At 58.9% G+C, this 20,472-nt stretch overlaps 1 protein-coding gene across 5 annotated transcripts; it reads left to right on the forward strand.

Annotated features, from left to right (window-relative positions):
• The first annotated feature begins 4,030 nt into the window (after positions 1-4,030).
• Positions 4,031-18,135, forward strand: PDLIM7 (PDZ and LIM domain 7). 5 transcript variants are annotated; one of them, XM_030808527.1, is made up of 14 exons: positions 4,037-4,108; positions 5,086-5,192; positions 8,917-9,068; positions 9,159-9,189; positions 9,652-9,770; positions 10,170-10,190; positions 10,443-10,579; positions 10,683-10,719; positions 11,742-11,803; positions 11,947-12,181; positions 13,309-13,489; positions 17,339-17,459; positions 17,547-17,662; positions 17,799-18,135. In XM_030808527.1, the coding sequence occupies exons 2-14, from the start codon at positions 5,097-5,099 to the stop codon at positions 17,883-17,885; spliced, it is 1,395 nt and encodes a 464-aa protein (XP_030664387.1). In that variant the 5' UTR covers positions 4,037-4,108; positions 5,086-5,096; the 3' UTR covers positions 17,886-18,135. The 5 variants fall into 5 exon arrangements, with proteins under 5 accessions (XP_030664390.1, XP_030664388.1, XP_030664391.1 ...); XM_030808530.1 differs by lacking the exon at positions 9,652-9,770 and having other exon boundaries at positions 4,031-4,108; positions 17,799-18,133; XM_030808528.1 differs by lacking the exon at positions 10,170-10,190 and having other exon boundaries at positions 4,035-4,108.
• The last annotated feature ends 2,337 nt before the right edge of the window (positions 18,136-20,472 follow it).

Below are 20,472 nucleotides of genomic sequence, written 5' to 3' on the forward strand. Positions count from 1 at the left end.
AGACTCTGGTGTTCTTCCAGGATGTGTGTGGACACAAAACTCAAAGCCTGGAGGGATGCTAGAGCCATAGGGAGGAAGATTTCAGGTCACTTATTCATACAAGCACTTCCTGATGGGTAAGGTCTTAGAGCAAGCTGAGGCCAAGAGGCTGGCAGTCAAGGTGCTGCTGCAGGCACCCCCACTCCCTACAGTGGCAAGCCCAAGCCCAGCCCCTGGCAGCTCAACAAATCCCAGGACACACTGAAGGTCACCCAGAGAGGGGCATGGCTAGAACCAGAGCCCAGGACTCTGGGTACCCAGCATGGCATCCTTTCCTTCATTACAAATCTGAGCTGCTTTGTTTCCCAGGGATTTCTGTGATACTCCAAGGGGACTGTGGGAAAGAAAGTCCTGGGAAACCACCAGGACTCTAGAGGCCTGGCCTGGAGCCTCAGGAGTCTCAGCCACCAGAGGGCGCTGGGTCCCTGTCCAGGTCCAGTTGCTACGCAGGGGCTGCCTGTGCTGGAGGATCCCCAGGGGACACAGACCAGAGCCTTGCACCAGCCCAAGGCATGGGAGCCTGGGGTCCTCTCTGCTGGAGGACTGCCAGGACCCCCAGGCTGCCACCTCTTCCTTTGCTCATTTGCTGTTTCACTTTGTCAATCCTTTCTTCGTGTGTTCATTCACATCCACTGTGTGCAGGCCCTGGGGAAATGTTAGATGAGACACATAAGCTGTGTGTCTTTATTGTCCTAACAAAGAACACGCCCTGGAAAGAGCACCGCAGAGAGTCCCCATTCCCCCCTCTCCCTCCACACATGGAATCTGGAGATGCCTTTTCCACATCCAGATGTCTCTGGTGCTGTGGGATTCTTAAATAAACAAACACTTCATACAGAATGTGAGATGATGGAGATGCTATGGCGAAAAATACAGCAGAGGGAGGGCCTGGTGTGTGATGCGGGTGAGGCATACAGGGATTGCTGTTTCAGCTGTGATCAGGGAAGGCCCTGGGAGGAGGCAACATCTGAGCAGAGACCTAAATAAAGTTGGAAGCCTGTTGCTGAGATACCTGGAGAAGTGTTTCAAGGGCCGGGCACCAGGCACGGTGGCTCAGGCCTGTAATCCCAGCACTTTGGGAGGCCAAGGCAGGTGGATCGCTGGAGGTCAGGAGTTTGAGAGCAGCCTGACCAACATGGAGAAACCCCATCTCTACGAAACATATAAAAATTATCCGGGCACGGTGGTTCATGCCTGTAGTCTCAGCTACTCGGGAGGCTGAGGCAGGAGAATCACTTGAACCTGGGAGGCAGAGGTTGCAGCGAGCCGAGATCACACCACTGCACTCCAGCCTGGATGACAGAGCGAGACTCCGTCTCAAAAAAAAAAAAAGAAAAGAAAAGAAAAAAGAAAAAAAAAAAAGAGAAGTGTTTCAAGCAGGGGAACTGGCAAGTGGAGAGGCCCTGAGGCAGGAATATGCTTGGCCTCCTGGAGGAAATGTGAGTGAGGAGGTCAGGGTGGCTGGAGTGGAGGGAGTGAGTGGTAGGAGTCAGCCCCAGTTTCTTCGTGTTCTGTACGTCTTAAGGACTTTAGTTTTATTTTGAGTGCAATATGAGCCCACTGGAATGCTAAAAGCTGAGAGTGACATGGTGGCGTGATTCTGGCTTTAAAAATATCATTTTGGCTGCTTCATGAAGACTCTGGAAGGGGCAAGGGTGAAAGCAGGGATGCCCGTTAGGAGACTGTTACAGGGGCGCAGGCACAAAATGGCAGTGGTTGGGACAACGGTGGCAGCAGCGGTTAGATGTGAACATGTTGAAGGTGGAATTTGCAGAATCTGGGGGAGAACAGAAGAGAAAGGAAGGATAACTTCATCGTTTCTGCTGAACCAGTTGGATAAATGTTGGTGGCACTTCTTGAAGTGAGGAAGGAGTTAGGAAGGTGGGAAAGGCACAAGTTTGAAATTGGGCCATGATGGTCTGAGATACCTAGTACAGTGGTTCCCCAACCTTTTTGGCAGAAGGGACCGCTTTCATGGAAGACAGGAAGACAATTTTTCCACAGACTGGGGGTGGGGTGGGGATGGTTTCAGGATGGTTCGAGTGCAGTACATTTATCATTAGATTTTTTTTTTTTGAGATGGAGTCTCGCTCTGTCACCCACGCTGGAGTGCAGTGGAGCCATCTTGGCTCACTACAACCTCTGCCTCCCGGCTTCAAGTGATTCTCCTGCCTCAGCCTCTCAAGTAGCTGGGATTATAGGCATATGCACCACCACGCCCAGCTAATTTTTGTATTTTTAGTAGAGAGGGGGTTTCACCATGTTGGCCAGGATGGTCTCGAACTCCTGACCTCAAGCCATCCTCCCTCGCCTCAGCCTCCCAAAGTGCTGGGGTTACAGGCGTGAACCACCGCACCTGGCCCATTTATCATTAGATTCTCATAAGGAACGAGCAACTTAAATCTCTCGCATGCACAGTTCACAATAGGGTTCACACTCCTATGGGAATCTAATGCTGCCGCTACACTCAGCTTCTCTGGCTTGCCGCTGCTCACCTTCTGCTGTGCACCCCAGTTCCTAACAGGCCACAAACAGGGAGTTGGGGACCCCTGATCTAGTAAACATCTAGGCAGGGTTTTGGATAATGGAGTCTGGAGTTCCTGGGGAGAGGTCAGGCTGGCCATGAAACATGGGATGCCTTGGCATATAGGTGGTGTTGAAAGCCACAGGACAGTACGGGGTCTTAGGCGGTGAGCATAAAGAGAGGCGACATCAGATGGCCAAGGCCAGAGGCAGAGGAGGATGGGAAGGAGGGGCCAGTGGGGCAGGGGGAAGCTGCGAAGCCAGGGAAAAAGGGTGTTTCGGGGAAAAGGATCAACCTGGACCACTGCTGCCCCTAAGCAGGGCAGGATGAAACTCAACCACCACGGATTCCATGGCCCGATGGCCTCCAGGCCACAGGGGATCTTGAGAAGAGAGACCTCAGGGGACTGGTGCGGACAAGAGCCTGCCTGGCATGGCTTCAAGAGATAACTGAAGGAAAGCAAGTGGAGACGCGATAAATAGACAACTCCCTGGAGGAATTTTACTCTCAAGAGGAGAATTAAAGGGTAGTAGCTGGAGAGGGATGTGGGGTCAAGAGAAGGTCTTTAACGATGAGAACTCTCACGGCGGTTTGTCCAGAACAGGGTGGGTGGAGAGAGGGGAGAACTGCAGCGACCATGTCCTAGGAGGAGCTGATGGGCCGGGACCACCAAGCGAGTGGAGGGTGGACGCCCCTTCCCTCACCCCGACACCCGCACGCGCTCAGTGTCCGCGCCGCCGGCCCTAGTGCCCCGGCTGAACGCGGGGCCGGGACTCTGAGGACGCCCCCAGGCGGCGCAGTCCGCTCTGGCCAAGGTGGAGCGGGACGCGGCGCTTCCGACGGTGCGCGGGTCGGCTCGGGGTTGCAGGGATGCGAGCGAGGGCAAGGCCTGCAGGCCAGGGACCCCTGGCGTCCGCTCCTGCCCTGTTTTCCTGCCTTCGGTAGAGCGTTGCGCAAATCTAGCTTTAAACGCCCCTGTCCCCCTCAACTTCCCGACCTCGACTTGTCTCCCCCAGCCCCTCTGATTTAGAGATTCTGCAGTCCCCGAGGGTTGCGCCTACGATACCGACCCTCGCGGCAGCCCTGCGAGGCGAGTATGATCGTCCCATTTTTCGGAGTAGCACACTAAGGTTCAGAGACTACTAGGGCCCAGGTCGGTCTGGTTTGAAGGTCCGCTTTCCTCTCCCTCCGTCAGCGAGCGGTGCGAGGGACTGGGCGAGGCAGCGCCTCCCTAAGGAGGCGACCCGCAGCTCCGGCCCCTTCCCGACTCCGCCCCGCTGCAGGGCCCGGGTCGGCGAGGCCTCTCAGCTCGAAGCCCGACGGGACTTGGTGATTGGGCGGGGCGGAAGAGCTGGGTGGGGCCTTCCACCATCGGAGAACGTCTAGTGGGCGTGGTCGCGACGAGGGCGTGGCCTGGTGCCCCGCCCCCGTCCGCGCGCTCAAAGTGGAGGGTGGCTGCGGGGGCGGGGTCAGAACACTGGCGGCCGATCCCAACGAGGCTCCCTGGAGCCGGACGCAGAGCAGCGCCCTGGCCGGGCCAAGCAGGTATCGACGACCGCGCGGGGCGTCTTGGGCTGGACCAGGCGGGCGCCCGGGGCCTGCTGAGGACCACAAGGGGCACTGGGGGTCGTGGTCCAGGCTGTGCTTCCTCCCGCTGGCCCTGGCCCCTGCCTCCGCCCCCGCCCCCGCCTTCCTGCCGCTAAGCCGGCTGCGGCGGGGCCGATTGGCGCCTGCGCCGCTTCCTGCGGCCGGGGCCAGTCTAATGCATGGGGCCCGGGCGGGGGACTGGGGGAAACTGAGTCACGTCGGTGTGGGAGCAGTTCCGTGTGGGAGGCACCACCCCCACTGGGCTCGGGGAAGAATCCCCCTCCAAGCCATGCTTTAGGGTCCCAGCCCCCATCTGTCTCCACTGGGGCCGCACCCCACTCCCGCCTTCCCCTTCTTCAGCACCCAGGGGTCCTGCCCTGGCTCCCAGCAGCCTGGACTGGTCCCAGAATGGCTAGGAGGATCCGCTGCAGCCGCCTCCCTCCCCTCCCCCTCGCGTCCCAAGCCCCCGTGTGCTCCCTCCGCTGGCTCTCCGCACAGTGTCAGCTTACACGCCTTATATAGTCCGAGCAGGCTCCAGCCGCGGCCTGCCTGCCGGGACCTGGGGGCGGGGGAGAGGAGAGCCGGCCCCTGACTCACTCGGCCGCCCGAGGCTCCAGGCTGGCTTAGGGGGAGGCCGCGCCAGTTCAGTCCCTCGGGCCACCCCTGGTTGCAAAGAACCTCAAGCCTGGATTCAGGCACCCCTCACCGTTCCAATCCCAAGGGGAGGGAGGCTGCTCCTGTCTTTCAAAAGTGAGGTCCGCCAGCCAGCAGCCCAGGCCAGCCTGACAAAATACCTGCCTACTATGGCTTGGGTGTGCTCAGGGGCTGCCCGTGCCTGCCTGGCCCCTGTCCAAGGCTGGTATCCTGAGCTGGGCCGGCCTGCCTGCCTGCCCGCCCACCATGCTGGCCACTCGCCTTCTCTTCTCTCCTCTCAGGAGCCGGCATCATGGATTCCTTCAAGGTAGTGCTGGAGGGGCCAGCACCTTGGGGCTTCCGGCTGCAAGGGGGCAAGGACTTCAATGTGCCCCTCTCCATTTCCCGGGTGAGCCTAGGTTTGGGGAGAGGGCTCCCCCAGCGGTCTTTCGGTGCTCAGGTCTCCAGAGGGTGATGGGGGGAGAGCTGGTCAGGGGCCAGCAGGCCAGGAGATGCCTAGGTCCAGAGATGTAGTGGTACCTGCCCGCCACAAGGGCTCCCAATGAGGTGGATACTGGGAGGGAGCACCCAGGCTTCTTCAGCCCTGCACTGTACCCGATGCTGTTCTCCCAAGCTCCTGTGGCCACCTCTGAGGGCTGGAGGGAGGCTCATTGTGCAGGATGGGAGCCTAACATTTCCAGGAGGTATCTAAACTTGAGGTGGCAATGCTTGGGGCCAGGTCCCAGGGAGGACACTGTGACTATAGGATTTCACTTCAACCTCACTGCTGCCCAGGGAATAGCAATCGTCATCCTGTTTTTCCAGAGGAGAGAAGAACTCATGGAGAGGTGGCGGGGCTCGCTCATCGAGTCCACGGTGAAGCAGGGATTGGAACTGAGGCACGGCATGGCGTGCTTTTTTGTGGGTAGAAGGGGTCTCTCCCCAGCCTATGTAAGGACCCACATCCACTGTTCCCATTCAGGATGTGGTGGCCTTTGACCCCAAGCAGAAGTGTAGGACAGGGCTCCATTCTAGGGGCTTAACTTCAGCTTCCAAGAGCCTGTCCTGGTGGGGGTGGAGCTGGAGGCTGGCTCCTCCCTGTAGCAGGGGGATTGCCTTATAAGCCCAAGAATGCAGCCCCACGCTGGGATGGCCAACAGTGGCTGCAGTCTGCAGAGCTGAAAAGGGCTGGCCTAGGCCTGGCCCCCTGAACCCCACTGGTGGGCCTCTCAGCTGGTCACCAGGCTGCAGCTCCAGCTGTATGGTCCAGTTGTGAGACACAACAAATTGCCTGCCCAGAGTGGGTGAGGCCAGCCTGGGGGCTGGCATCTCTGACTGGCCTGGGGGTCAGGAGGGGGTGGGGACTTCCTGCCCCTATATCCGCCTGCCCTGAGAGACCCACCCAGGCGCCGGGTAGGCAGGCAGATGTTGTCAGGAAGCCCAAGGCAAGCCCAGCCTGGAGGGGCCCAGAGGGTTGTGGCCTGAGGAGGGGCTCAAGGTGGAGTCTGTCTGTGGGAGCTGGGCGCGGGGGTTAGGGTAGGCAGGGCAGCAGCGCTCTTCTTAGGGGTCCTTCCATGGCGTTCTCCTGGAACCTGCCCCGCCAGCAGGTAGTGAGGCAGTGGTTGCTCAATCACACACATCCCCCTACACAGCCCTCACACAGCCCGAAACCTACCTGACGTCCTGCTCCCTGGGAAAGTGCTGGCCCAGTGTGTCTGGGGAGCCTGAACCTCAGTTTCTTCCCTGATGGAGATGACTTTCAGATATGGCCTGTTGGGGGCACTCCGGGCTCCGGCTCCCTGGTCAGCATCCCTGGCATGTGGGCGGGGCCACTAGCTGATCCCAGCCCTGGAGTTGGACCTGGGCCCACATGGGTGGGTGAGGTGGGCTTTTCTGAGTTAGGCCAGCCCCCTCCCCCTCCCCTGACCCCAGAATGGAGGGAGGTGGGAGGGGCGAGGGCTGGCTGTGGGCCCAGGCCTGGGAGATGAGGTAACGTCTGGGACTGGGGGGCTGGGCTGCTCAGGCTGACTCACCTCCACCTCATGCAGCGTCCAGCCCCCTGGCTTTTTCCCTCCTTGGTTCCTCTGGCCTTACCCTGCCCCTGGCCTGAGCCCCTCCTTGCCTCTCTCCAGCCACCCGCCCAGCACTGTCTCCTGCTCTCCTGCTGCCCTCCCCACGCTCTGAACACCCCTCATCCTCTGTGCTTCTTGCCCTCCTCACTCTGGGAAGGGAAGCCATCCCCGCCCCCACCCCCTCTCCAGGAGCCAGCTAGCTGCACCCCAAGACCCCCACCTTGGGCTCAGCCCACAGCTCCCAGGAGCCAGCCCTGTGGGCAGGGAGTGGCTGGGCCAGGTTTCCCTTCTACTGACTCACCATGACCTTGAGTAAGTCACTTCCCCTCTGGGGTGTCACTTCCCCACGCACGGTATAAGGGGTTGATTTAGTTGGATTGAACTAAAGGTGAGGGAGTGGCTCAGGGTGTCTCCAGGTGGGCTGACCCCTCAGTTGGGCCCCCATGCTCAGCAGAGGTGGCCCACAGTGGTGGAGCCTTAGGGTCAGAGACACTTCCTGGCCCTGCCTCTTACTAGCTGGGTGACTTGAGGCGAGTTGTTTAACCTCTCTGTGTACGTTTGCAAGTGCAAAATGGGTAAAATCCCAGATTACTCCACAAGGTTGTTGGAAGATTCAGTGTCAATATGTAGCATACTTGGTGCTCAAAAAACTGAAGCAACTCTTCTTATTTAGTGAGTGAGGAAGGGGCCACCGAGCTCTCTTAGCCTTCTGACCTCCTACGCAAGCAAGAGGTCATGTTGAGCCCAGCTCGCCTTTCTTTTCCCGGTGCTGTCAAGCTCTGTGCCTGGCTGCCCTGCCGTCTGACATCTCTCTGAAACCTCTTGCCTCCCCTCTCCCTGCCTCAGCTCAGTCTGTGCACTGACCCACCTGAGGAGCCTCCTGGGGCCACTGGCAGCCTGGACCCCCCAGATCCCCCCCACCCAGTGAAATTGTCTTCCAGCACTGCCTCACAAAAGCCTACTTGATGCAGTGCCAGGCCTCTTGCCAGATGGCTGGGTTGTCCCTTGGGCTGGGACCCAGTCAAGCTGCCCTGCCTGTGTTGCTGGGGCTGGGCTAGAGGCCTGGAAGGGGTTTATCAGGGTCACCCTCTCAGGGCCTGGGAGATACCCACTCCCAGACATTAAAACTGCCAGTGGCCCCTCTACCCTCAAAGCCAAGTCCTGGTCCCTTCCCCTGGCATTCAAAGCCATCATAAGTGAACTCTCACCCGCTAGGCAGCACACCCCATTCTCCTTTACGGAGGCCCACCACTTCCTTGAAGTCATTCCTGATGGTCTCAGCTCATGCTGGTGGCAGCCATTTCTCCTAGCCTACTGTCTCTACTCATTGCCACAGGAACCAGGGACTCCCAGCTCGAGAGCCTGAAGGATTGGGGTCAGGGGAAGTGGGCAGTCGAGGGTTTGGGAGTGACAGCCATGTATGGCCTATGAAGCCCCAGCTGTCAACTTAGGTCCCATTCAGGCAGTGTTCACAGGGAACCGGGAGATAACAGGGCCTGTTCCTGGCTTTCGAGGGGTCCCAGCAGACCCCTGTAGATGGCCCCCAACAGGGTGCTGGGGGTAAGAGGTCCCTAAGAGCCCTCAGTGGTTTCAGGGAGGAAGCTTTCCCCGCATGGGCCAGAGGGCATATCTGGTAGGTGGAGTGGCCTGGGCAGGAGGCCAGCAGGAGCCTCAAGGGCAATGGTCCTCCTGAGAAACTTGGGCTTTAGCCTGAGCGTGGCTGTTTGTGGACATCCTCACAATTTCTGGACTGTGGGGGAGGCTGGTGGCGGTGAATAGATAAGCATCGTGACTGGGGAAGCTCAGGTGAGCACCACCTGAGGGAGAGGGTCGTGGGGGTGAATGAATAAGCAGTGTGACTGGGGCAATTGTGAAGCTCAGGTGAGCGCCACCACCTCCTGGGTTGCTTTAGTGTCCAGCAGCTGCCTAGAACTATGTTGAATGAAGAGCTGTCTGGGTTCTGGAAGTGGGGCAGCTTTGGGTGTGGCAGTGTTACCACCATCAGCCTGGCTTGGGTCTGCAGGGTCCAGGGCCTCGGTCACTTTGCTTCTCTCTCCGCAGCTCACTCCTGGAGGCAAAGCGGCGCAGGCCGGAGTGGCCGTGGGTGACTGGGTGCTGAGCATCGATGGCGAGAACGCGGGTAGCCTCACACACATCGAAGCTCAGAACAAGATCCGGGCCTGCGGGGAGCGCCTCAGCCTCGGCCTCAGCAGGTATGCGGGTGGGCATGGATGGGTGCGCCGGCGCTGGCAGTGGGGATCCCCCCGGGCCCGGCCTGCTGTCACGCTTTCCTTCTCCTCCAGGGCCCAGCCGGTTCAGAGCAAACAGCAGAAGGTACGAGGCTGGCCGGGACATCGGGGCGGTGGGCGGTGTGGGCTTGGACGGCCAGGCCTGCTCTCCCTCCTGGCACATTCTCGGTACCCCAATCCCTGGCCGGGAGTGGAGGGCAGAAACCGGAGCTAAGGCGGGTCTAGGGCCCTGGAGTTGAGCCAGGGGCTGCCGCACGGTCCTGGCACCACGCATGTCCGCCTGTCTGTCCGCCTGCTGCCTCCCGCCGCCGGCGCTGCGTGCTCGCCCGCACTCGGTCAGCCCTCAGTCCTGCGTGGACTGAGATCACCACTCCCAAATGAGCCTCTTGAAACCTGAGTCGTCCTCTCCCCGTAGCCTCCAGACAGATGTGGGGGGTGGGGATGGGGGGCTGGAGCTGCCGCTGTCCTCTGCTGCAGGCGCCCCACTTCCACCCAGGCCCCCACCCTACCCTGCCCGCCCGCCCTGCCCGGCTGTGTCTCTGCCCAGGCCTCCGCCCCCGCCGCGGACCCTCCGCGGTACACCTTTGCACCCAGCGTCTCCCTCAACAAGACGGCCCGGCCCTTTGGGGCGCCCCCGCCCGCTGACAGCGCCCCGCAGCAGAATGGGTACGTCGGCCCCTGCCCGCCCGCGCCCGTGCCCGCGCCCACGCCATCAGGCCCCCTGTGGCCCCACGCCCGCTGCCCGCTGCTGCTCAGTCTGTGCTGCGCCCCAGCCCGGCGGAACCGTGCGGCAGCGACCCCTGGCGGCCGGGGTGGGGCTGCAGGCACAGGGTCCCTCCCGAGGCTGTGGTGCCTTGCAGGGCACCGCCCTGGGGAGGGGTCTCTGAATGAGGCCGCGCCCCTCTGCTGGCGGCTGGGGGTTGGGTTGTGGTGTCGGGCCAGCTGAGCCCCAGATACTCAGTGCCGACTTGTCCCCGGCTGTTCTGACCCCTCCCCGTCTTTCTTCCTCTCCTGTGTCTGTCTCTTTGTCCCTTTATCTGTCTGTCTGTCTTATTTCCTTCACAGGTGCAGACCCCTGACAAGTCAGTGAGCCCCCTCTGCCTGTCCCTTTCTTCTTCCTTTTGGCACTCTGGGTGGCGGCCCCTCCCCACCCTGGCTGCCCTCCTCTCCACTTCGCCCTCCTGTCCTCTCACCTACCCGCCCAGCAGGGCTCCTGGCCTCACCCTTACCCACTCCTTCCCATCACTGTAACCCAAACCCACATGCACCAAATCCTGGGAGGGGCTGCCCCCACCGCCCACCCCCAGTGTGGGGTTCTGAGCCACACCCTCCCCACAGACAGCCGCTCCGACCGCTGGTCCCAGACGCCAGCAAGCAGCGGCTGATGGAGAACACGGAGGACTGGCGGCCGCGGCCGGGGACAGGCCAGTCGCGTTCGTTCCGCATCCTTGCCCACCTCACAGGCACCGAGTTCAGTAAGTGCCAGCCTAGGGCAGGGGGTACTCTCCTCGCCCCCAGCCCAGGCGTGAGCCCTGACCCTGTGTCTTTTTTGGTCAATGCCTGCCTCTGCCCTCTCAGTGCAAGACCCGGATGAGGAGCACCTGAAGAAATCAAGGTACAGGGACGGGCACCAGCCCCTCTCCCACCTCCTGCCTCTTCCATTCCAGCTACTGCCCTATGTCTACTCCTGAGGCTCCCAGCTGGGGCTCTCAATTCTTTCTTCCTTCCTTCCTTCCTTCCTTCCTTCCTTCCTTCCTTCCCTTCCTCCTTCCTTCCTTCATTCCTTCCCTCCCTCCTTCCTTCCCTCCTCCCTCCCTGCCTCCCTTCCATCTCTCCTTCCTTCCACTTCTTCCTCCCTCTCTCTGCCCCTCAGGGAAAAGTATGTCCTGGAGCTGCAGAGCCCACGCTACACCCGCCTCCGGGACTGGCACCACCAGCGCTCTGCCCACGTGCTCAACGTGCAGTCGTAGCCCGGCCCTCTCCAGCCGGCTGCCCTCTCTGCCTCCCTCTTTCTGTTCCTCCTGCCCAGGGCACCCCCTTAGTGCCTCCAGCTTCTGCCTACCTCACCCCCCACTTTCCTGCCCCCGGCCTGAGCCTGCTGCTGGCCTGGCCCTGGCCACCCGCCTGGGTTCATCTGACACTGCCTTCCCTCTTTGCCCTATGGTACTGCTGTCTGCCAGGTCTGTGCTGCCTTGGGCATGGAATAAACATTCTCAGCCCTGCTTGCTCTGCCTGTCTTCTATCTTTGTGGACCTGGTTTGCATTTGGGTTGTGGGGGTGTTTCGTGGTTTGGACTCAGTTTGGGCCCTGCCGTCCTCATTTTCAGTGGGAGGGGGTACCTGGCAAAGGGGCCCTGCCCTGCCATCACAGATGGCTTCCTGGCATGAGGGGAGCCCCGGGAGCTGCCTCAGAAGCGGGAGCCCTGCCTCATCTCCCAGCTATAGACCACACACCAGCTAACTGGATGTTGCTAGGAGAAGCTGCCCTTCCCATCCCTACCCCAGTGGGACCTGGAATCCAACTCGGCAGTTTCCATGCCCCCAGGCATCTCCCGTGGGGCCAGCAGGACCCAGGTTGGGGGGTGGGGCCATGCCAGGAAGCTCAGCCATGCAGGGCCTTGAATGGCAGATCTTGCAGCCAGGTGCCCAGGACAGAAGCCCCAGCCCCAGCCTCATCTACACCCCAGGAGCCCTGGCCTGGTGAGAGGGAGTGGGCTCGGGCCTGGGCAAGGGTGGGCAGCCTCCAGGGGCATGGGGGTGGTGGGCTTCTGTCAGCTGCCTGGGGCTCCACCCCCGTCCTTTGGGGTCCCTGGGCACCCCTTTAGAGCCACTTTCCCCGGCAGGCCCTACCGCCCCCAGCCCTACCAGCCGCCCGCCCTGGGCTGTGGACCCTGCGTTTGCCGAGCGCTATGCCCCGGACAAAACGAGCACAGTGCTGACCCGGCACAGCCAGCCGGCCACGCCCACGCCGCTGCAGAGCCGCACCTCCATTGTGCAGGCAGCTGCCGGAGGGGTGCCAGGAGGGGGCAGCAACAACGGCAAGACTCCCGTGTGTCACCAGTGCCACAAGGTCATCCGGTGGGTGGCCTGTTCCCATCCGACTCTGGCTTTCCCATCCTGCAGCCCAGCCCCACCTGTCTGCCCACCTGTCTTGCCTCAGCTGCGACTAGGGGGAATAAGGATTCAGTTCCCAGCTGGAGTAGGAGTAGGGACCTGGGCTGTGTCCTCCGATTCTTAATCCCACGCTACCTACCCCAGCCCACCCACAACAACTGCTAGCAGCATCTGCCCTGGCGAAATGGCCGAAGGGCCAACCGTAGGCTGAAGCTGCACCCTACCTTTGCTGCTCTCTGGGCAAACAGGGTACCTCTGCCCCTCCTTCCTGCTCTCTGTCTCCCTCTGCTCTCAGAGCATACAGGCCTGGAGCCACTCCCTCTGTGCACTGCCCCATGGGGCCAAGTAGAATCGAACACCCCCTAGCATCAGCGTGCCGGATTCTAGAGCCTTCCTAGTCCTCAGGCCTGGCCTGCTCTCGACTCTGTCAGCTCTTTTTTTTTTTTTTTTGAGGCAGAGTCTCACTCTGTCGCCCAGGTTGGCGTGCAGTGGCGCGATCTTGGCTCACTGCAACCTCTGCCCCCTGGGTTCAAGAGATTCTCCTGCCTCAGCCTCCTGAGTAGCTGGGACTACAGGCACCCGCCGCCACGCCTGGCTAATTTTGTATTTTTAGTAGAGACGGGGTTTCACCATGTTGGCCTGGCTGGTCTCAAACTCCTGACCTCAGGTGATCTCAGGCCTGCCTCAGCCTCCCAAAGTGCTGGGACTATAGGTGTGAGCCACCACGCCCAGCCGACTCTATTGGCTCTTGCCAGGTAGAATAGGCAGGCCAGCAGGACAGGGCAGCTCCAGGGTTTGCCCATGGGCACCTCAGCCTTCATGAGGCTCCAGTTGCCAGCCCTTCCTCCTGGGGTCCTCCCTGCTCTAAAACTGCCTCTCCTGTCACCAGCAGTTCAGTGTGGCGGGCTGGCTCTGCAAGCTTCATGGCTGCCACGGTCACTTCCCAAGCCTATCTTCTACCCTATGTGGAAAATGGGGAGAATGAACTCTCCCTCCCAAGGCCTCCCGGTGGGTGGTCAGTCAACCTGAAGGAGGCCAAGACCCCCACCTCTCTGCATGTGCTCCCTCTCACCGCTCTCGCCTCCCTGCAGGGGCCGCTACCTGGTGGCGCTGGGCCACGCGTACCACCCGGAGGAGTTTGTGTGTAGCCAGTGTGGGAAGGTCCTGGAAGAGGGTGGCTTCTTTGAGGAGAAGGGCGCCATCTTCTGCCCACCATGCTATGACGTGCGCTATGCACCCAGCTGCGCCAAGTGCAAGAAGAAGATTACAGGCGTGAGTAGGGCTGGCTGGCGGGGAGGTGGTCCCAAGCCTGTCAGTGGGGAGGAGGGCTGCTGGGAAACCCTCAGTCCAGGTCTCTCCCCGAGTGAGCCCTCCGGGTCCTTACCAGCCTAATAACTGGGCTGCTGTACTGGCCTCACCCTGCATTAGTCAGGATGCTCTTAACAAATGCCCATGTTCCTGCTGAGAAACCACCCAAGGCTGCAAAGAGCATGAGGACCAAGCCAGGAGAAGCCCTGGGCCCTCCTGACTCCCACTTTGGGCTCTCCCTGCCCTGGTGAAATGACAGAACGGCCAACTTGACACACTGAAGCTGCTCTGTCTCATGCTTCCTCCTTATTTCTGGATCCAGAGCCAGGGCTGCCAGGGGTAGCCAGAGAGCTCTGTGTGGTGATGTTAACATTAGTGAGGTTTACCTTGACCACGAGCAGTGGGAAACTCAAAATAATGGTGGCTTATTCCTCATCTAAAAACATCCAGGGGTGGGTGGTCTGGGACGGGTCTGGTGGACCCAGGCTCTGCCTTGTTGCTTGACTGTTGGCAGCACCTGCTTACTTACCACTTACAGTGCAAGATAACACTTCAGCCTCTGCCAAAATGCCCACCTTCCAGCCAGCAGGAAGTTGGAAGGAGAAGAAAGGGGACAGAGCCCCATGGTGTCCATCCTTAGAGGATGCTGCCACCTGAACCTCTGCTTCCATCCTGTTGGTCAGAACTCAGTCACATGACCACACCCAATGGCAAGGGAGGCTGGGAAATACAGTCTTTATTTTGGGCACCCATGTGTCCAGCAAAATTGGGGGTTCCATCAGTAGGCAAGAACAGGAGAATGGCCGAGTGTGGTGGCTGATGCTTATAATCCCAGCACTTTGGGAGGTCGAGGTGGGCAGATCACCTGAGGTCAGGAGTTCAAGACCAGCCTGGCCAATATGGTGAAACCCTGTCTCTACTAAAAATACAAAAATTAGCTGGGTGTGCTGGTGCACCTGTAGTCCTAGTTACTCGGGAGGCTGAGGCAGGAGAATCGCTTGATCTTGAGAGGTGGAGGTTGCAGTGAGCCAAGATCATGCCGCTGCATTCCAGCCTGGGAGGCAGCAAAAAAAAAAAAAAAAAAAAAAAAAAAAGGGCCAGGCACAGTGGCTCACACCTGTAATCCCAGCACTTTGGGAGGCCGAGACGGGCGGATCACGAGGTCAGGATATTGAGACTATCCTGGCTAACATGGTGAAACCCCATCTCTACTAAAAATACAAAAAATTAGCCAGCGTGGTGGCAGTCGCCTGTAGTCCCAGCTACTCTGGAGGCTGAGGCAGGAGAATGGCGTGAACCTGGGAGGCAGAGCTTGCAGTGAGCCAAGATCATGCCACTGCACTCCAGCCTGGGTGACAGAGCGAGACTCTTGTCTCAAAAAAAAAGAAAAAGAGAAATCTGCCTCCCAGCCTTGGGCTTCCACCCTACCAGCCCACACCCCTGGTAGAGCCCCCTCTCCCACCAGCTCAAAGGCCAAGTTCCCTCACTGTGACCTTGCCTGCTCCTCTAAAACAGGCAACACCAGACAGTAAGAAGAGCCAGCCAGACATGGGCACAAAACCTGTTTCTGTGATCTACTAGCTGTGTGAGCAGGGGCTAGTTGCCCTCTCTGGGCCTCACTGAAGAGAAGGGTGGCACTATGCTAGGGCCAGCACAGTTGCAAGGTAGATGTAAGATGGGGTACAGGTGTTGTGGAGGGCAGAAACGCACCATCCGAAAGCTACATGTCACCCACACTTATGTCTTGCTTGGCCCACACTGTTTCATTTTAAAATCAGTAGCCAACAATTTAAAAAATCAGAAGATTTGCCTGCATGACGCAGTGGCTCATGCCTGTAATCCCAGCACTTTGGGAGGCCAAGGTGGGAGGATTGCTTGAGCCCAGGAGTTCAAGACCAGCATGGGCACCATAGCAAGACCCCTGTTTCTACAAAAAAAAAATTAGAAAATTAGCCGAGTGTGGTGGCATGCACCTGTGGTCCCAGCTACTTGGGAGGCAGAGGGAAAGTGAGATCTGCTTATTTCTTTATGTTTAATGATAGGGTCTTGCTCTGTTGCCCAGGCTGGAGTGCAGTGGCATGATCACTGCTCACTGCAGCTTTGATCTCCTGGGCTCAGAGGATCCTCCCACCTCAGCCTCCCAAATAGCTAGGACTAGAGATGCCCACCAGCATGCTCAGCAGATTTTTAAATCTTTTTGTAGAGATGAGGTTTTGCTATGTTGCCCAGGCTGGTCTCGAACTCCTGGCCTCAAGTGATCCTCCCACCTTGGCTTCCCAAAGCACTGGGATTACAGACGTGAGCCACTGCGCCCAGCAGATTTCTCTTTAACACCTAGATTTCAGCCTGAGCCAGGCAGGCATTCCTGAATGAACCAGTAGTACTGCTCCCAGAAGAAGAGGTGCTCCTCCGTGTGACACAGTCCCCACTTGGCCCTTGCAGGGATTGCATCTGGGATCCCTGGATTTAAACTCAGGGCCATCCTCATAACAGCCTCACAAGGCTGGGATTAGCTTCCCGGTTCACAAGGGAAGAAACAAGACTTGAGAAGGTCAAGGTCTGGCCAAACCCACAGATCGAGGACCCTCATACTGTCTTGAGGCCGCATGCTGCCCTCTGCCTGCTCCAGATGTGAATACTCCTGGCCTGGCTGGCCCCGAGGGTCCTAGGGATGAACAGCCTCGCCCAGGGAGAGCTCAGCCCCTTGTGCCTCTGCCCCCTCCCACCTCCTGCGGAGCCCAGTCGACTCACCCACAAAGGGCCAGGCACTGTGGGGATAGATCAGCTAACAAAACAGTTGATGCTTCCTGCCCTTCTGGGCCTTACATTTTGGCTGGAAGAAGAGGGGAGAGGCAGACTGTAAGCAATAAGAGCAATAAGTAAGTTGCCTGGAAGTAATGTTAGATCACATTACGGAAAACAGGAAAGAGCAGAGCAAGAAGTGCTGGGGCGTGGTGCAGGGAAGGCAGCTGGCTGCTGCTGGTGTGGTCAGAGTGGGCCCTCGTGGAGAAGACTACATTCGAGCAGAAACTTGAAGAGGGTGAGGGGTGAGCCTTGAGATATCCGGGGCAGAGCAGTCCAGGCAGAGGGGACAGCCGGTGTCAAGCCCAGGACAGGAGCGTGCCTGGTGTGCCAGTTTCAGGCAAGAGGCCAGTGTGCAGAGGCAAGGTGAGAACCCAAGGGAGAGCAGTGGAGGAGACGGGCGGGAACGAGGTCAGACCTGCTGGCCTCCAGCCTCTGCATGGGGCTTGGCTCTTGCTGGGAGCAATGGGAGGCAGCACGGGGTTTCATGCGGGGGGATGTAGCCTGTCTCAGGTTGCAGGGGCCTGCTGTGGCAGCTGGGACCAGAGAGAGGAGCTCGTAGGCCAGTAGTGTGTGGTCCCAGGGGCCAGATGGCCGTGGCTTACCTTGCTTCAGGGAGGCTGTGAGAAGCACTCAGAATCTGGATGTGCCTTGGGGGTGGGCCCCACTGGATTTCCTGGTGGCCCTGGTGTGGGGTGTGATAGGAGGGTGTGTTTGGCTGCAGCAGACAGGAGAATGGAGTTGCCATCCATGTGATGGGGATGGCTGTGAGAGGAGAGGTTTGGGGTGAGGGAATCAGGAACTGAGTGCTGGACATGGCAAGTCTGAAGGCACAGTGGCCGTCCACTCAGAGACCTTGGAGTTGGAGATGGAGGTGTGGGAGTCCTGAACAGTTAGATGTAGTGTTTACTGTGAGAAGCAACAGGGCTCGCAGCCAGCCGTCCTGTGTTCCCATCCCAGGGGACGGCGGGAGGGGCCTGAGCCTGCCGAGTGACTGGCACCTCCTTCCAGGAGATCATGCATGCCCTGAAGATGACCTGGCACGTGCACTGCTTTACCTGTGCTGCCTGCAAGACGCCCATCCGGAACAGGGCCTTCTACATGGAGGAGGGCGTGCCCTATTGCGAGCGAGGTACCCACTGGCCAGTGAGGGTGAGGAGGGATGGTGCATGGGGCAGGCATGAATCCAGGTCCTCTTTCTCTCTGCCCCCATTCTCAGACTATGAGAAGATGTTTGGCACGAAATGCCATGGCTGTGACTTCAAGATCGACGCTGGGGACCGCTTCCTGGAGGCCCTGGGCTTCAGCTGGCATGACACCTGCTTCGTCTGTGCGGTGAGAGCTCCGCCCCTCGAACTCAGCCCCAAGCCCACCGGCCCTCTGTTCGTTCCCCGGGAGATACAGGAGAAGTTGGGAAGGGGCCTCTCCTGCTGCCCCCAGTCCCATGTGACTGGGCCTTTGCTGTCCTTAGATATGTCAGATCAACCTGGAAGGAAAGACCTTCTACTCCAAGAAGGACAGGCCTCTCTGCAAGAGCCATGCCTTCTCTCATGTGTGAGCCCCTTCTGCCCACAGCTGCCGCGGTGGCGCCTAGCCTGAGGGGCCTGGAGTCATGGCTCGGCATTTCTGGGTAGGGCTGGCAATGGTTGCCTTAACCCTGGCTCCTGGCCTGAGCCTGGGGTTCCCTGGGCCCTGCCCCACCCCCCTTATCCTCCCACCCCACTCCCTCCACCACCACAGCACACCGGTGCTGGCCACACCGGCCCCCTTTCACCTCCAGTGCCACAATAAACCTGTACCTAGCTGTGTCTTGTGTGCCCTTCCCCTGTGCATCCGGAGGGGTAGAATTTGAGGCACATGGCAGGGTGGAAGGGTGGAGAATAAGATGGTTTTCTTGGGCTAGCCATCTTGGTGGTCCTCGTGATGCAGACGTGGCGGGCTCATGGTTAGTGGAGGAGGTACAGGCGAGACCCCATGTGCCAGGCCCGGTGACCACAGACATGAGGGGAGCCACTGGTCTGGCCTGGCTTGGAGGTTAGAGAAGGGTAGTTAGGACGGGCATGGTGGCTCATGCCTATGATCCCAGCACTTTGGAAGGCCAAGGCGAGCAGATCGCTTGAGGTCAGGAGTTCAAGACCAGCCTGGCCAACATGGTGAAACAACGTCTCTAGTAAAAATACAAAAATTAGCTGAGTGTGGTAGGGCATGTCTGTAATCCCAGCTACTCAGGAGGCTAAGGCGGGAAAATCACTTCAACCTGGGAGGTGGAGGTTGCAGTGAGCTGAGATCACACCACTGCGCTCAAGCCTGGGTGGCAGAGCGAGACCCTGCTTCAAAAAAAAAAAAAAAAAAAAAGAAGGGTAGTTGTAGTTGGGGGTGGATCTGCAGAGATACGGTGTGGAAAACAGCAATGGCCACAGCAAAGGCCTGGAGGGGCCAACTGCCGTCCAAACAGAAGGTGGGGCTGCAGAGGGTAGCCCTTAGGTCCTGGGAGGTCACAAGTGCCAGGCAGTAGAGCTGGGGCTGTCTCTTGAGGGCAGGGCAGGGCACGGCACAGCAGAGTTTGAAATAAGTTTGTGTTGTATTGTAGAAAAGAGGCCCCAGACACTGAGGGAGTGCAAGAGGGAGGCTGGGAGGAGGAGTTGCAGCAGCGGCCTAGGGGCGGGGGCCAGGCAAGGGAGGGGCAGAGAGTAATATGGCAGAGATGGGACCCAGTGGCAGGTCCGGGGGATGAGGGATGGAGAGAAGGACAGCAGCTTTGCCAGGCATCTAGCCTATACCAGACAGGCTCACATTGTCTTCCGCGAACCTCCCAGCAACCTTGCGCCATGTCTGCAATCTCTTACTTCATTTTTTCTTTTTTAACTTTAATTTTTTTTGTTTTTAAGAGACAGGATCTCCCTAGGTTGCCCAGGCTGGTTTCAAACTCCTGGGCTCGAGCAATTCTTCCTCCTTAGCCCCAAAGTGCTGGCATTACAGGTGTGAGCCACCATGCCTGGCCCACTTATTTTCCAGATGAGGCACAGAAAGGTTGGGAGACTTGACCAAGGTCACGCTGTCATTGAGCCATGAGCCAGACTAGAATCCGGGCCTGAAGCTGGGTGCGCTGTCCCAGGACTGGCTGGCATTGAGTACCATTTGCCAGCGAGCATCTCTCTGGGAAGCTGACTTCTGCCCGGTACCTGGAGGACTGTAGGCCTTGGTGGTGGTGCTGTCACTCCAGGGCTTCCTGCCTCTCACTGATGCCCGCACCACCCTAGAGGGACTGTCATCTCTCCTGTCCCAAGCCTGGACTGGAAAGACGGAAGAGAAGCCTTAAGTAGGCCAGGACAACTCAGTGTGCCATGGCTGCCCGTCCTTCAGGGGTCCCTGGCATGAGGACCTACAACACATCTGTTAGTCTTCTCAACAGGCCCTTGGCCCAGTCCCCTTTAAGAGACAAGAAGGGCTGGGCACGGTGACTCACACCTCTAATCCCAGCACTTTGGAAGGCTGAGGCTGGAGAAGGGCTCCAGCCTAGGAGTTCAGGACCAGCCTGGGCAACATGGTGAGACCCTGTTTTGTTTTGTTTTTTGTTTTTTTGAGATGGAGTCTTGCTCTGCCGCCCAGGCTTGAGTGCAGTGGTGCAATCTCGGCTCACTGTAACCTCCACCTCCCAGGTTCAAGCGATTCCCCTGCCTCAGCCTCCCAAGTAGCTGGGACTACAGGCTTGCGCCACCATGCCCAGCTAATTTTTTTGTATGTTAGTAGAGACAAGGTTTCACCATGTTAGCCAGGATGGTCTTGATCTCCTGACCTCATGATCCGCCCGCCTTGGCCTCCCAAAGTGCTGGGATTACAGGTGTGAACCGCTGCACCCGGCCTGGCAAGACCCAGTTTCTACAAAATATTAAAAAATTAGAGGCCAGGGCTGGGCGTGGTGGCTCACGCCTGTAATCCCAGCACTTTGGGAGGTCAAGGCAGACAGACCGCCTGAGGTCAGGAGTTCCAGACCAGCCTGGCCAACACAGTAAAGCCCTGTCTCTACTAAAAATACAAAAATTAGCCAGGCATGGTGGCACACGCCTGTAATCTCAGCTACTCAGGAGGCTGAGGCAGGAGAATTGTTTAAACCCGGGAGGCTGAGGTTACAGTGAGCTTGAGAT

This window comes from Nomascus leucogenys, unplaced genomic scaffold (genome assembly GCF_006542625.1).
Source record: "Nomascus leucogenys isolate Asia unplaced genomic scaffold, Asia_NLE_v1 Super-Scaffold_3019, whole genome shotgun sequence".
Lineage (NCBI taxonomy): Eukaryota > Metazoa > Chordata > Mammalia > Primates > Hylobatidae > Nomascus > Nomascus leucogenys.

Bases quoted from the DNA above. Each gene is read 5' to 3' on its own strand.
- PDLIM7 (XM_030808527.1), top strand. From the start codon at position 5,097: ATGGATTCCTTCAAGGTAGTGCTGGAGGGGCCAGCACCTTGGGGCTTC. The intron at 10,580-10,682 runs GTAAGTGCCAGC...CTGCCCTCTCAG, and splicing joins CCTCACAGGCACCGAGTTCA to TGCAAGACCCGGATGAGGAG. The intron at 17,663-17,798 runs GTGAGAGCTCCG...TGCTGTCCTTAG, and splicing joins ACACCTGCTTCGTCTGTGCG to ATATGTCAGATCAACCTGGA.